General features: G+C 47.1%; 1 protein-coding gene across 4 annotated transcripts in view; it reads right to left on the reverse strand.

Moving 5' to 3' along the window:
• Positions 1-3,091: 3,091 nt before the first annotated feature.
• Positions 3,092-15,537, reverse strand: part of WDR7 (WD repeat domain 7) — a 72,904-nt gene continuing 60,458 nt past the window's right edge. For 2 of the 4 annotated variants that reach the window (XM_065656122.1, XM_065656119.1), the window contains 3 exons: positions 12,802-12,901; positions 6,424-6,528; positions 4,347-4,734 (listed from right to left, as the gene is read on the reverse strand). In XM_065656122.1, the coding sequence (XP_065512194.1) occupies positions 4,531-4,734; positions 6,424-6,528; positions 12,802-12,901 (409 nt within the window). In that variant the 3' untranslated portion in view covers positions 4,347-4,530. Of the gene's footprint in view, positions 4,735-6,423; positions 6,529-12,801; positions 12,902-15,537 lie in introns of all 4 variants that reach the window. The other 2 variants (XM_065656120.1, XM_065656123.1) reach the window with 2 other exon arrangements.

Consider the following 15,537-nt stretch of genomic DNA (forward strand, 5'->3'; position numbering starts at 1 on the left):
TAAGCTACTCCAGTCCTTGGCAAATAGGTTTCCAATCTACAAAAATCAATCAAAATCATATATTCTAAATGTAACAACCAACGATGATCTTCCCGTAGATGTCATTCTGCCTTCATTTTTAAAAACAAAAATCAACATTCAAAAAGCTATGCTGCTGCAGCAGAAAGTTTCACCTTTTAATTTTTCATACAGGATTAATTTTTAATTTTCAGACATCAGAGCCAGAGGGAAGTTCCCCAGGAGCCCTCCTGTTCAAAGAGCATTCCAGGCAGCTATTGCCATCAAGTGTCAGTGGATCACGCTGAAGGCTCTCACGCACGTTTTTTACTGGTATTTTTTGTTCTGTTCAGACAAAAGCGTTATCGCTGCTGAAGTTTCAGTGTTTGCTAAAAGGTGGGCAGAGCCGGACGGTGCGGCGGGGGAGCAGCAGGACCCCCGTTCCCCCACGGACCGTGCAAAGGGAGCAGAGCTGCAGCAGCTGCCCGGGTGACGTTCAGCAGACGGACTCCGCTCGGGGTTCTTCTGCACACGGGTTGCTCGTGGAACTTCCTGCAGCATCCAGAGGACAACGTACCTTTTGGTCCTCTCCAGTTTCTGCTGTTCATGCACCAGCTGTGTCTCCAACATCCCGCTTGTCCTTTGTCCTCCAGCCACGGAGAGTCACGTCCCCCCGGCCCACCAGATGCTCCTCGGCTTTATGTGACACTTTTGGTACTGGGATCAGCATTAAACAAATCAGTTCAACGTCCCAGCTGCACACACCAATCTACATTGGGTTCCTCAAGCAAAACTGCCCTCAATGTGGTTTTACACCTCTTGGCCAAAGTCTGGTTTTATGTCCAGCGCCAGCCAGTGTGGTGTGAAGCCAAGGAGGACGAGCTGCTCCATCGCACCCCGCGCTCCTCCATTGCACCCCGAGCTGCATTGCACCCCGAGCTGCATCACACCCTGAGCTCCCCCATTGCACCCCAAGCTGCATCGCACCCCGAGCTCCTCCATTGCACCCCGAGCTGCATTGCACCCCGAGCTGCATCACACCCTGAGCTCCCCCATTGCACCCCAAGCTGCATCGCACCCCGAGCTCCTCCATTGCACCCCGAGCTGCATTGCACCCCGAGCTCCTCCATTGCACCCCAAGCTGCATCGCACCCCGAGCTCCTCCATTGCACCCCGAGCTGCATCGCACCCCGAGCTCCCCCATCGCACCCCGAGCTCCCCCATCGCACCCCGAGCTCCATCGCACCCCAAGCTCCCCCATTGCACCCCAAGCTGCATCGCACTCTGAGCTCCCCCATTGCATCCCGAGCTTCTCCATCACACCCCGAGCTCCATCGCGCCCGAGCTCCCCCCTCGCCCCACTGCCCAGGCCCTAAATTGCAAAGGTGCAGGTGTCTGCACCCCGTGCGCTGCAGCCAGCGGCGATTGCAGGCGCCCGGTGCGGAACAAGGGCCGTAGCGCTTTTGGTCATTCCACACAGTACTCGAGTGCACAGCCAGATATTCAATTATCAAAAAATGATGCTGCAGAAATGAAAAAAATATTGATCTTTTCGCATCAAAATGTAATCATGCCAAATCAAAAGCAATTAATGTCCTTGAATGCAGATATATAGCAGGAAATAGCAACATACTTTTTATAGGTAAATTGCTTAATATATAATCCAGGCTTTAGTATATTTTCATTTCTATTAAACGAAGAGCCGGTGGTGAACACCGAGCTCGCTGCATTTGACCATCTCTCTGCACAAATCAAAGCAGTTTATATTTTGCGAAGTAAACAGCAAAACAGCACATCTAATTTTTGAAATTCTTCTGGCTTTTCTTTTTGACCTTTGGTATTTGTACGTATCGATGCTCTCTCTAAGCCATTGCACAAAAACACCTTGAAGTGTCAAGCTTTAAAAATGAGTCGTCTTTTCTCTTTCTCCTGTGCAGCCTGGATTATCTCGGCCTTGTCAAAATACATTCTCTAGTTAGAGGTTGGAAATATTTCCCTCCTGGCTCCCGAGTATTGATTTTGCAGGCTGGGCTGTGCTGTCAGCAGAGGCAGAGGCGAGTTGGTGCCTCCCGCGCCCTGCCCGGCGCCGCTGCCCCCAGTGCAACCCCCCGCACCTCGAACCTGGGGATGCACCCCGTCCCTCGGGGCTTGAAGGCTCCCCCGCGGACTCGTTCTGCTCTCATTCGCGCCGATTTCCAAGTGAAAAGGAAGAAGTTTCTTAAATGGTGGGAACCGTTCAGCTTATGGGCCAGTAAATCAGCAGCAGGAAATTACTGACGCACGGTCGGGCTGACGCCACGACACCAACACTCTTCAGTGCAGCTCAGTTTTACCTCACGAGCATGTTTACACCGGGCAGTTTAATTCACAGAGAGGACGTGGAGCAGATTCGTCAAGAAGCTGCTGGAGAGGCCGACACATGAACCATTCACTGATGTGGGGACTTCAGTCATCACAACATTGTCACACGGGTGCCTCATCATGTCATCTTTTGCTTGTAAACTGCCAACGAAGCCACATACGTCTCCACGTCCACAAGGACAAGCCCAAACGCAGCACCAGCAGATCGATAGAGCACTGAAGCTGACAGTGGGTGACAACGCGGCACCGCGGTGCTGGGCCGGGCTCGGCAGAGCCGCCCCGGCTGGGCTGGGCTCCACTGGGTGCAGCCAGCGCGGTGGGACAGCATCCCCATGGGGACACTGCGGGGACACGGCGGGGCAGCGACGCCCCGGCACACGAGTGTCCCCCGCCAAGGACCTGCCGTCAGGGCTGCGGGGAACGGACGCGGCCCCGCTCGGCGCCCCCGGCCCCAGGCAGCACATGTGGGATTGCAGCTGTTCGCTCGCTGCGGCAGGAGGAAACCGCGGCGGGGACAGCGGCCGCGTCCCCCCGGGGCTGCGCTCTGTTTGGAAAATAACCACACGCACCAGATGTACCGTGACCTGGCGCGGAGGATCCCGGGACGCCGGCAGACACGGTGACAGGTACCTCAGCCCCCTCCTCGAGACCTGCACTGAACACCACAGCATCTCGTTCCACGGATGAAAAGTCTCTTAACTCTTCTTTTTTTTTTTTTTTTTAATCTCCAGGGATACATATATATCTGTATAAACACAATGTACATGCACATTGCATTAGTTCACTTAGAAAAGACCCTGATATTCTACTACAGAGTTCTCCACCATACACTACATTCCCGCCAGAGAAAAGATTAAACTTTACGGCAGTTTGTGTTAAACATTCCTAACGGTCTTAATCTCTTGCTTTTTATATATATATATTTTTATTATTTTTAAACAGCAAACAGATATGTATCTTCTGGACTGTCAATCTCACTTTCATGTACAGTGTATTACACAGACCACCTAAAAAAAAAAAATCAAATTTTTTTATATTTAGAAGCCATTTTTAAAATTCATTTATTCCTTTTTGGGGAAGGGAAGATTCTATAAGTACCATTTTTACTCTATTATGTAAAGACAGCCGCCTTCAGTGAGCTTTTCAGACAAAAACAGCAAAGAAAAAGCTATACAAACATATACATCAATATGTTTAAATAAAATAGTATTTTATAGATTTTTTTCTTTACTGTGAGCATAAAGCAGCACACTTTCACACTATTAAATATTTCACAAAATTAGATATGTAAGAAGAGGGAAACACAGTCACAGCTAACGTTACACAGGAATATTCCCACTGAAGAAAATGTACCAACACATCCACTCCAATAACTTACCTTCTACGCTTTTCTCCCCATTTTTGCAGCCAGAATTGCTCCCCCCGATGCCGTTTGTGCCACCTCCCACGTCCTTCGCCCCGGTCCCCGCGATGCCAGCGCGGCCGTGGCTGTGACACCGCGCGGGCAGGGCCTTGCTGCCCCGCACGTCCCGGCACAAACGGCAACGGCTTTAGGAAGAAAACGCTTTTTGTCTTTTTTTTTTTTTTTTTAAATAAATACCTGCATTGGTAAAGAAAAACACCCTTATATATAAATACTCCTTTTTTCAAGTTTGCTATTCCACCTTAAAGAGATTTTTTTTTTGTTATTTACATGTGGACTGTTTCTTCCAGACTACAGCAAACAGTGACTGGGCACAGCAGCACTTCCCGCTCTCTCAAAAACTGAGACTTTGCGTGAGAAACCCCCCCAGGCACGGAGCCCCCACCGCACCCTGGGGCTCCGCGCCTCCCTGCCTCATTCAGTGGTCACTGGGAGAAAGTACATGTAAACACGAGCTTTTTTGGTAAACACTGAGATTCTGCGAGTGTCCCAAGGAAATGTGTGGTTAGGAGGGCTGCGGCGGAACCCACATCCAGTGAGGGGGGCTGGATTCGGCCGGCGGCACAGCCGGTGCGATCCCGAGGATGCCACCACGGCGACACGGGTCCCGCTGCTCCGCGCCGCACAGGAGCCGTCCCCGGCGCCGTCCCCGTCCTCCTGCCGCAAGGGAAGCCGCCGGTGTCAGCGTGGGCACCGGGGGATCCCGTGCGGGGCACGGCGAGGGGCGCTGCGACAGCGAGGGGTTTACCCTAGACCATGAAGCGGTGCTCCTTGCCGTCGTGCGCCATGAGGATGACGTTGCGGTTGGAGGTCCAGATGAGCCGCGCCAGCCGCAGCGCGTTGTGGGAGCCCGGCGAGGCCGGCTGCACCGGCGGCACCTGGTAGGTCTTGATGCAGCGGAGCTGGGGCGCGGAGTTGAGCATGCCGATGCTCCCCAGGAGAGACGTGTTCATCTGCGGGGACAGCGCCGTCAGTCCCCGCCGCGGGCTCCTGAGGAGCCGCCGCCCCGACCCCCTCCCGAACCCCTGCATCCCGTCGCCGCCCCAAACTGCGACAATCAACGCTTGCTAGAGCTGGGCCAGCCGTGCTGTTTAACGGTCTGACGGTGGGTAACGGCCACGATGCGCAACCGGGCACACTGGAAGCCCTGACAAACTCCGTGGGCTCCTCTTACCGCGCTGCTCGGCAGAATTTATAAAGGCACGCCGAGCATAAGCGCACGCGTTCGGAATTTCAGGAAAAACTGTGAAATATTAACGAGATTGTATTTATGCTAGACTGTTATTTATCAAAATCACAAAAACGCTAGAGCCGAAGATGCGCAGAACAAAGAAGAGTTGTGGTAGGTATGAACAGGAAAGCCCAACAGCAGGAGATTTTTCTTGCTCGGTGGCTGAAGGGGCCATTCAGAAGAGATCTCCCGAGTCCGGCTCCTCGGAAAGCAGCCCAGGCACTGCTGATGCACCTCGTGTAGCTCCACGTTTTAAAAACCAAGATTCTCTGATGTAACCCACCGAGAGACACAAAATCCCGCACTTTCTGCAGCGCTCCCGAAAGCCGTTGCACCGCATGCACCGCGTCCCCAGCCTGCCCCAGGAAACCTTGGTGGATCCGGGGACGTTCCAGGCGCGTTATTGCTGATGCCACGTCCTGAATTCTGATCAGGACAAAGTACAAGCCATTACTTTTTCCTGGCTCTTCTCGGCAGCAGAGCGGTGTCAGAGGGTGTAAATCACGGCATCTCTAGCGGGGAGCATGCAAGCACCACTGACATTTTCACAATTTAAATCATCTTGAGTAATAACCCTTTTAAGATGACTAATGCTACTGATTTTCCTGCATTAATAATAGTGCCAAATAGAACACAGAAGGGAAAAAATCACTAGTGCACGAGGTCACATTTTAAAGCTAAATGTGTAAGAATATTTAACTCTTTATGTAAAAGCCACTTTAATGTGAACACTTACACACCTGGAGGAGCGTGGCAGATCACAATTTACAAGTCATGCCCGACTGTTTTTCCTGCCAATTCTGAAAGATCTGGTCTGATTGCTTTCCAGATTCTCCCTGAGTACTTAAATTGAATAAACACAGCTGATGGATGAAGATTCTTGCTGTTCTCATTTACCGTTTCAGAAAGCGCACGATACAGCGATGGGTAATAATTTACTAATTTTTTATGGCACCTGTAGAATTACTGAATGCCACAGAAAACTGGGGAAGCATGTTAAAGAGCGTATCTGGTACTTACGGGTATAACTGAATTCTGTTCTATGGTCTGATCACTGTAAGACTCAAAGATTTTGACAGCGCACATTGCTTGATCAGATCAGTTGCTTCCAAATAACAAATTTTTAAGTCTAAAGCCATTTGAAGGAAGAAAATAATCCTGCTTAGAGGATACAGACAGCAGCCTACAACTGACAAAGAGTATTCGTACTGATGTGAGGTTGCCAAGAAAAAGATCGCTCACATTTTTAAGAAAACAAACCACTAGGTACTTCACAAAGTGGTGGCCTGACTGTTTCAGACTCCTCACGTTTGTATCTCAGGTTCCCCGCTGTCAGTGTTTCCTTGTGCACAGCGGTCACCGAACAATTCCCGCGTTGGTTAGGGCTGCGCGCAGACGGCCGCGGCCTTACCTGCCAGAAGCAGAGGTGGCTGTCGGAGTTGGAGTAGGTGGCGAGGTAGCGGCCGTCGGGGGCGAACGCCACGGCTGTGATGGGGCCCTTGTGCCCATGGATGGTCTGGAGAGGGAACGGGAACAGAGAGCGGTCACCACCCAGCACCGCCACGGTGCTGAGCAGAGTAACCACACACACACGAGTACGGGAACGTCTAGAAACCTTTTTTGGAAGGCTGAGGGAGAGCACTGTCATTGGAAAGAATTAAATCCTACGTGGAGATGCCTCTTGCTGCAGAGGGCACAACCTGTGACTCCTGCCCTGGCACACACGGGGCCTCGTGCTCAGCACCGAGAACAGCCTTTCCTCGGGGCACAGAAATGCCCCCAGACACCCCAAAACCTGAGAACACCATGGAAATGTCTGGTCAGGTGGGGCTGAGGCTAAATACCACAACAATTTATCCTAAGAGTTCTAATCGCTGCTTAGTCAGTAAAACGGAATTGAATCATCACAGGAACACAATCCCTGCCCAATCCAGTTTTTAAACCAAAGCAGTTTGTCAGGTGTATACACATAAGCGTGTCTTTCACGGGCATTTTCCAAGGCCAAGTACCGGAGTCCCACCTGCAGCCAATGTTTGACACTGTGTAAGGTCACGGGTGGCCAGCACCGCTGCCCAGGGCTGGCGGCAGGGCAGGCACGGGCGCCCCGTCCCGGGAGCACGAACGCACCGCGTCCTCCTCTGCAAACAGCAGCTCCCCCTGCGCTGGGAGCGCTGCGCCAGCTTCAGAGCCGCAGGGCTCGGCTGCGCCAACGACGGCTCTGCAACAGCCGTTCAGCAAAACCAGGCTGTGACAACACCAGCAGCTCTGCTGCACCCGTCACCGGGACAGCAGAAGATGAAGACCTACTCGGAACTGCAGCTAGAGTTGGCCGTATATAGTAAGGACCCCTTAATATATTCCTTTCTTGTTTATAATGTAAAAGGCGTGTGAAATCCAATAGAACCCCAACCTGCCCCTGTAATGTAATCACCACAACTTCGGATGAAAGTTTGAAAGGGCAATTAATTAGATGATCCAATGCTTGGACCCATCAAACTCTTTAGCACTTAACAAGCAAGTAATACTTGTCAATAAAATATGTTTTGGTAATACAAAGGTAGAAAATCAATAGTACTAGCACACTTGTTGCTCTTTTTACTACTGAAAATGTGTTCTAATAAGTACGATCCTTAAGGGAATTAATCTGCTCTGTTATTTAAAGGAAGTGCTTCTCTAATTGATGCTAATCCTTTCAAGCCAAGATTTATTTTTTAGTGCACTACGTAAACATGCGCTTTGCAATGCTCATCTCGTTTTTCCAAGGCCAGTGGGTAAGTGTAACAAAAACAAATTATTGCTGCTCATTCCAAATACTCTGCTTGCACCCAGACATTTGGTGCTGGGACTCCCAAATGCTGCGTTAAGGAACCATGGCACTAATGAGCCAGCAGAGAACGCGCGGCAAAACCTGCTTTCTGTGGGATGGCTTTCGACTTACTGCTTGCAGTTTTTCTGCTCCGAAGCGGTTCTGCTAGCACGCACTGACAAGGATGCACGAATCTGTGCACTCTTGGTCTGGCAATAGTCTCAGTTGTGGGGCAGGGGCTGAGAGCGGGTGCAGCTGCAGCAGCCCCTGCCCAGCAACCGCGTTTCCGCGGGGGATGCTCCTGGGAGACCCTTGGGCTGCCGCACCTGCCAGCTCGCTGTCCTGCCACGACCTCATTCTGAGCCCAGCGCTTGGTAAACTCCACATTGAACTGCAACATTCGGTTAAAGGTGACATAAAAAATAAACGCAGTATCATCGTGGCAATTTTATTTTCATAAACATACTGAAACGCATACTTTAAATTGATAAAGTAACCTATGCGCTCCTATCGAGACTTACAAATATTTTACTGCCTTTATTATTTGACATTTATCTCCCGATAACCCCGCGCCCTGCCACCGCCTAGGGCTTCACTGCAGGTTACAAAGGTGAGAACAGGACTGAAAGAACTTGGGCAAAGAGAACTTGCAACGAGTGAGAGATACCCGGGTCAATCCCAACCCGGGGCTGCGCGTGTGCTGCCACCAAAGGCTCCGCCACACTACCAGCACGCAGCCTGCTTTCAATTAACGAGCTAAAACCTCAGGACAACGAAGAACATCTACACCCACGCTATGCCTTATTTCCCCTTGACAAATTTCAACTTTTTCAAGTAGCATTTGGCCTGATTCAAATGCCACGGTTAAAAAGAGAGAAGGATTTTAGGATGCCAGCTCACCTGAAATACAGCACCAAGAGCACACCAAGCAGAAGACATGAGATCTCCAGGGTGCACCAGCACACTAAGCTACGTACCTGTTCCAGAAACTTCACCGTGACTGCAGAATTACCGGTGGCGCTTTTCAGTGCAAGCGTGGCGTTTCTGGCCCAGGCGGTGCACGGCTTCTGCTGTGTTTTGTCAACAAAGGCCACATTTGCAGATGGAGCAGCCACAGATCTGCCGCACGCACAACTGTTTTCCAATTCACCGTGAAACATCAATTATCTTTATCAAATAACAGTATCTCATCTCAGTCCATTATCAAGATGGAGTCTTATTTTAGCTGGACTGCAGCCCTATCTGTATATCAAGGCCGGCCGCAGTGCCAGAGTGAGTGAAAGGCTGCGAAATAATCAATAATCATCATCAAATTGTGGTCGACAGGTTGTGAGGATGGAAGTTTTTGATGAAACCTCCACCTTTTTTTGTGCGGCTGATAAAGCTTAACCTCTGCAACACCAGGAAGCTGCCGCGGGGCGAAGGCAGCTCGGCACACGCCAGCCGGGAGAGGCCGAGGCTCCGCGCCGCCGCACGGCCCTCGTGCCCGCAGCCACCGCAAACCCCGCTGGGACGCGGATACACCCCCGCGACCCGAGAGGGAGAAGCTCGCTTGGTCCTCCAGCTGCACCAGGGCAAGGTCAGCTAAAAACGACACAAGCAGCAACCCGAGACAGACCGCCAGCAATATTTGTCTATTTAAATACAGCCAGCTTTCTGTTTTCCAGAATAGAAGTGGGATGAGATCACCCAGATGAAGGAGAAAAAAAAAAAAAAAGCATAAAAACATACATTAGGCTAATCGCGGAGCAGCCTTTCTATTCAAGTTGTTAGCTTTATTCGGCCCTTTTCTTATGATAATTTATTTTTGAAATAGAACTAAGGCACAGAATGATGCTGCAAACATTTTGTGCCGGGTTTTCATTTTTGAGCGTAGCGTGAGTAATCTGCAACCTGAACATCACCTCCCCGGGAAGAACGGAGAGGTGATTCAGCCACACATTTTCCCTTGGAGCCATCCGTCAGGTTCTCTAGAAATGGCAACCTGAGGAAATTTGTCAGAAGTCACGAGAACAAGCAAGTTATCGTCAAAACACCAAACCTGGTCCCTTTCCTGCACCAAATTCCTGGTACGTTGTTTTGCCCATGTCAGGATCTCAGTCTCAACCTCTGAGATGCACATGAAGACACTAGAGGATTAAAATGATAATTAGTGTCTATTTCCTGGCAAAACTAGAACCGATGCGCAAGATTAAAGACTGATTTCTACCAACTACCAGGTATTTTCAGAATCCGGCTTAAAACTGCTGCATTTTCTCTTCAGACAAAAGAATAAATTGCAACAAAACCATTTGCTTTTCCAAACCAAATAAATTCCTCCCCAAAGAAAGGTACGTTTTATATGAACTTGATGCTAATGAAACGTTTACATAAATATAATATGAACGTTGTCAGTGTAAACCAAAACCGTTCCGGAGCATTCCTCCCCAGAATCTCCTCCAAGACACGGCTAATTAATAGGAAATTAGAATGTGAAGAACTTGAAAACACCTGGTAACCTATTAGCTAAAAACAAAGCAGCCCGGAAAATATTGAATACATGACTTGATAGAAAAGGGAAAAAGAGAGAGAACCTAATCTCTCCCTAAATATGAGGTAAAAAACCCCACAACGTATTTTGAATTCTCACAATGTAATAAAAAAGGGCTGCAATTTTAAGCTCGATTTAAAGTTTTAACAATTAACAAAAATCCAAAAACTCTGACATAAGATATTTGCTTGAAAATAAGATTTAATGTAGAACAGTCTAGAAATTGTAAATATTCATATTGCAGTTAATAAAGTCTCTTTTAAAAATATCAGGAAGAATCGCATGTTAACAGGCACATCCGTACAAAGCAATAACACGAGCCAAAAGCACAATACTGAAAACGTAGATAACTTGGGCCCTGAGGTACCATTTTACCAGTAGTATTAATAATTGACACCTTGTTAAATAAGTGATACTAATATTGTAAATTTTACTGGAAAAAACCTATCATATATAAATGTTGATTTATGATTTGTTAAGAAAGGTGATCCTTGACATCCATCATTCTATTAATCATTAGATGTAATTTTTCGGTCCGTTCATACAACCACCTTTCTTGAAAACAAAATAGAAATGTGCTGGAAGGAAAAAAACCCCACACAGAAAATGGTTTTGTTCCTTATCAATCCAGTTAAAACGCCTCCCTCTTTTTTCTTCAAGCAGATCACTAGCACCCTGTGTTACCTGTAGTGTAAAAATAAAGTAACCACATCTAGAGCGCCTGTTTAAGGCCAGCAGTTTGCTCTACTGCTCATAATTACTGCAAATTTCCCTGCAAACTATGAACTGTGTTAAATCAGTGACATCATTTCAGTAACACAAACCCCCACACTACTCAGATCTCACCATCAACTGAATTTAAAGGGGATTATTTTTTAGCATGGCTGTGAGAGATGAAAACCCAACATTTTAAGCTTTACCCGCATCACCAGAACTACACTGTTACGCACCGGGGTAAGTTCCCAGATTGGATTTTCATGCATTATTCAACGCAAACATCCCCAAATCAAAAGCAACCACAAACAAAAGAAATCTCTTCCTTTAGCGAGGATTTCTGCTATTTTCCTCAGGGGTCTCCAGCGCGGTGTGACTTCAATAGCCATAACTATATTGGTGTGGGGACAGATCCGTGTCCTAGTTCACGCTTGATTCAAACATACCAGGGCAATTAATGTATTTTGACAAACATTGTGAAAGGCTTTAACTTTTGAACAAAAGTACATTAAAAATGTTCAGCTTTTTTCCCATTTCAAAGCTTTCTTCTACACAATCCTGAAGTTATTTCACATCTTCTGAGCAGCCTGAAATCTGCTGCTGTGAGAAATATAATAACTCAAAAGATCGGATTGGGAACAAGGAACCTGTATCCAATAGATGGCGTTGCCCCCTAATAGTCTTGTATCTGGGACGCACCTCATTTTTACATCTTATTCATAATAATAAGACCTGCAAAGGACCCTGCCCTAGTTACCGCAGGAGCCTTGAAGTGTATATCGATCTTCAGCAGTTTTTATAGTTAATTAATAAACCATGGTCCAAGTGACTAAAGCTAAAACAAGATAGAGCAGTCCATACTTCCTATTTGCCTGCATTATATAGCTATTTATAAAATAAATCTGGCCATTTTTGCTTCCAGAGGACATCTGTCTAAACAAAACCCACCGGAACATAGCATACAATGGTGTCAGGTACCAGATTTGGGAAGGAAAGCCCAGAATTTTGGCACAGCCAAGGAACCAGCTGTGTTCACCCCAGCGGGTGGTTCTGCCAGCCAAGCTCTGCGGATCCGGCAGCAAGGAATGCTACCTGCTTTGTAATGCACACATTTGTTAAGGACTAAAAGTCACGTCTTTTAGAAACAACAAAAACGTACAGCTACACACGCAAAAGAATAAGGTGGATTCAAAATACAGATATTTTATCCAACCTTTACATAAAGACCATTGAAATTCAAGGAGCTGATCACGTAGTACAAGAAATAATAACGAACATTACCAAAGAACTTTTCTGAAGAGGTAAGGCAAATACTTCGTCATGTAAACATTTTTAACTCCAGGCACTCATTTCAACATTACCCTTAAGTATATCCTCTTCTAGGTCACTGGTAACCCGTAAGAAAACTTGTATCTTATTTAATGTCAGAAAAGCATAAATACCTCAAACATAAGCATTGTGGCATTTTGTAGAGAGGAGTTTTAGGAAAAAACCAAAACCCTCAGCGGATTTTCTCTAGTAGGTAAGTGTACTGCTCTAAACCCTAACTTTTATAAATCAGATTTGTTGTGTCTTTCAGAGCAGGGATTCACCCAACTGCAGGTGTCCATCACCAATCCACCCGTGGCACCCACCCAGCCCCAGAGAATGAGGACAGGAGGGCTCCGTACGTTGAGTCCTTCGTTAAACTATGGACCCGCTCAGCACTATCCTGACATTCGGCAGCGCGGCTGGCTTACCTGGCACTTGCCGGTGCGGATGTCGTAGAGGGCCACGGAGCCGTGCCGCGCTCCCACCGCGATCCGGTGACTGCGCTCATAGTAGCTGACCATGTAGAACCTGGGTTGGACACAAGAACGAGTTACAGGTGAGAGCTGCCCTGCCTGCAGGGCGTTAACATCAATCTGCAACACCATCGGGTAATTAGCGCTGGAACAGAGTTTGATTTAAAAATCCATCCGCTGCCAGTTTTCATATGTGGCATCCAGCAAACAAAGCCAACTGATGTTTGATACATTCTGCAGAATCACATCAGATGTATTTATTTCTATTACACAGTGCTGAACTTTTCGGATGAGTTTGGGAATAAACCATGCGATAATGACCAGGTCCCCGAGTGTTCCCGTGCCTGTCCTGTGTATGGGGGAACACCACAACAATGCTGGATGGCAAATGGTCAAACGAGACAATCCTGACATCCTGAAGGACTGCAAAGCACTTTTCCTTGAAAATCAAATGAGAAAGAAAGGGAGAAAGCACAGGGAAAAATATGCAAACTCATACATTGTTGTTTGGCATCGGGGGGGCACAAAACGAAAATTTATCCGGCACTCCCTTATCTAATAACATCCTTCAGGCAAAAAGGAACCGGGAAGCATGTGATAGTCCTTAACATTCGGGCACCAGTTTGAACTCGAACAATAGCAAAACTCAAGGAATTTCTACACCTTGAAACGCAGGCGAGTCAAAATCCTGATTTCAAATTCAAAGCTTTGGGAATATCATTGCACCTTTCTTCTAAAGGGAAGAGCAGGCCTGGGAAAACTGCCGACCACATTTCCAATTAAATTTTAATTTTACAGTTAGATGTGACTATAACAACATCTGCCAGAGATTTCTAGACTCAGTCTATAAAAATACGTCGCTGACCGTATCTATGGCTTCAAACAACAAATCTTGCCACGATCTATCCCCGGCTCCCCAGGACTTCCAGCGTGCCGTAGCAACTGCTCTCACACGGGTAAGATCCACTTGTTTCTGCAGCGCAGGACGGCAGGCAGGAGAAAAAGCAGCGTGAAACACGATGGTACAGAAAAATAAAAGAAGAAAGAAAATTGCTAGTAGTTGTGCAGGAGAAAGGGCGAGAGCACGCAGCTCAGAGGCGCTTCTGCATCCCTGTCCATCCATCCCCGAGGAGAACATTTGCAGGCCACAGCTCATCGCCGTTACCTTCTCCTGCAGCCAGCACCTGCTCCTCAATCTGCTTTTCAGATGCCTTTGGTCAGAGGGGCCACACACCTTATTTATCCATCATTGAATAATTATCATAACAGTTTGTCATTTATTATTCAGAAGAGAAAAAGGAGCGCTTTGAAAAAAATCCAAAGGTGTTGGTGAACAGCGAGGGAACAGGAGGGGCAGGAGCCAGCCATGAGAAATAAGAGGAGAGGGATAACACTGCGGGCAAACAGGTCGAAAGCCGTACATGGGCCTAGAACACGGGAGCATTCGCATTTTTCACCATTTCATGTCCAACTGCAACCACCTGCACAATTAAAGCAGTGCCCCAGGGGAACAGGGAGGGGGCCGCGTTTAAGGCTATTTTATACAACCAGCAAACTCAGGATTTTTGTACAAACTTATAAAAAACCACACACTGCTTGATCATTACAAGTAAAACAGACTATAACAAAGTTTCTACAGAAAATGTTTTCTATCTGCATTAATTCTATGAGAGTAGTGGATGGCACAGTAACGGAGAACAGCACGTCCTGCTGTACGTAAGCAAACAGCATTCCTCTCGCTCCTCTCCTCACTGCATTGAAATGCCCATTTCAACAGAGCGCTGACTGAGGATTGTTCTTTGGAAAGAAGGATCCATCAGACCACATAACAATAGAGGGTTTGGGGAAAAAAGCTTAAATGAAATAGGTGGGTTTGAGTTTAATTTTCTAAAAAAAAAATTATTCCTTAAACTGACATCCAGTTGTCAGCTCTTTAGCCTCATTCTTTATGTTAAATGTTCATTAGAAAGAGCCTGTTGATTAACATCACGGCTTAATTAAATCTTAATTTCAAATTTCAGTATCTTGCAATAGCCAGAGGGGTTCTGGATTATAATTTTGACACGCTTCAGTATTATTTCACATTTAATTATTTTTCCTTTCCTTTCTACACAGTGAGGCTTTGGGCTCCCCGAGCATTACCACAAGAGCTCCTGCAGCTGATGGACTCTGATCCCTCCAACTTCACCCTCCAAAACCCTAGAAATAACGAAGCCATAGCATTTGGTTGTACAACCTCGCTTTGTCTAATCCCTGAAACTCTCACTCTTCCTGCCAGCCTACTCCTGAGTAAAAAGCCAGTTTTATAACACATGTTATCTCAAATAGAACCGAAAGGCGGGATGATCCTCCAATAAAGAATAAGACTTATGGGAAAAACAGACACTTGAATGTGCCCCAATGGGGTGCACATGGCACAGCCCAGCAGAAAGAGAGCTGGGGTATTAAAAGAATTAACATCAGGATTATGGCAAAGTGCTTCCACTTGGAATCTCTCCAGAGATTCAACCATGTGCTAAAATCCAATGAAAATTTCCATTGGGCTGAACGATCACATCGGTGGGGTGCTGTATCATTTTTACAATGGCTATAACTATGTAGAATAGGAAATATTACTAGTAATTTAACAAAATTTTAAGATAACGTATCACTATAAAAATACAACAGGAATAAGGGGATTTTTGCATTAAT

This window comes from Caloenas nicobarica, chromosome Z (assembly GCF_036013445.1).
Source record: "Caloenas nicobarica isolate bCalNic1 chromosome Z, bCalNic1.hap1, whole genome shotgun sequence".
NCBI classification, from domain to species: domain Eukaryota; kingdom Metazoa; phylum Chordata; class Aves; order Columbiformes; family Columbidae; genus Caloenas; species Caloenas nicobarica.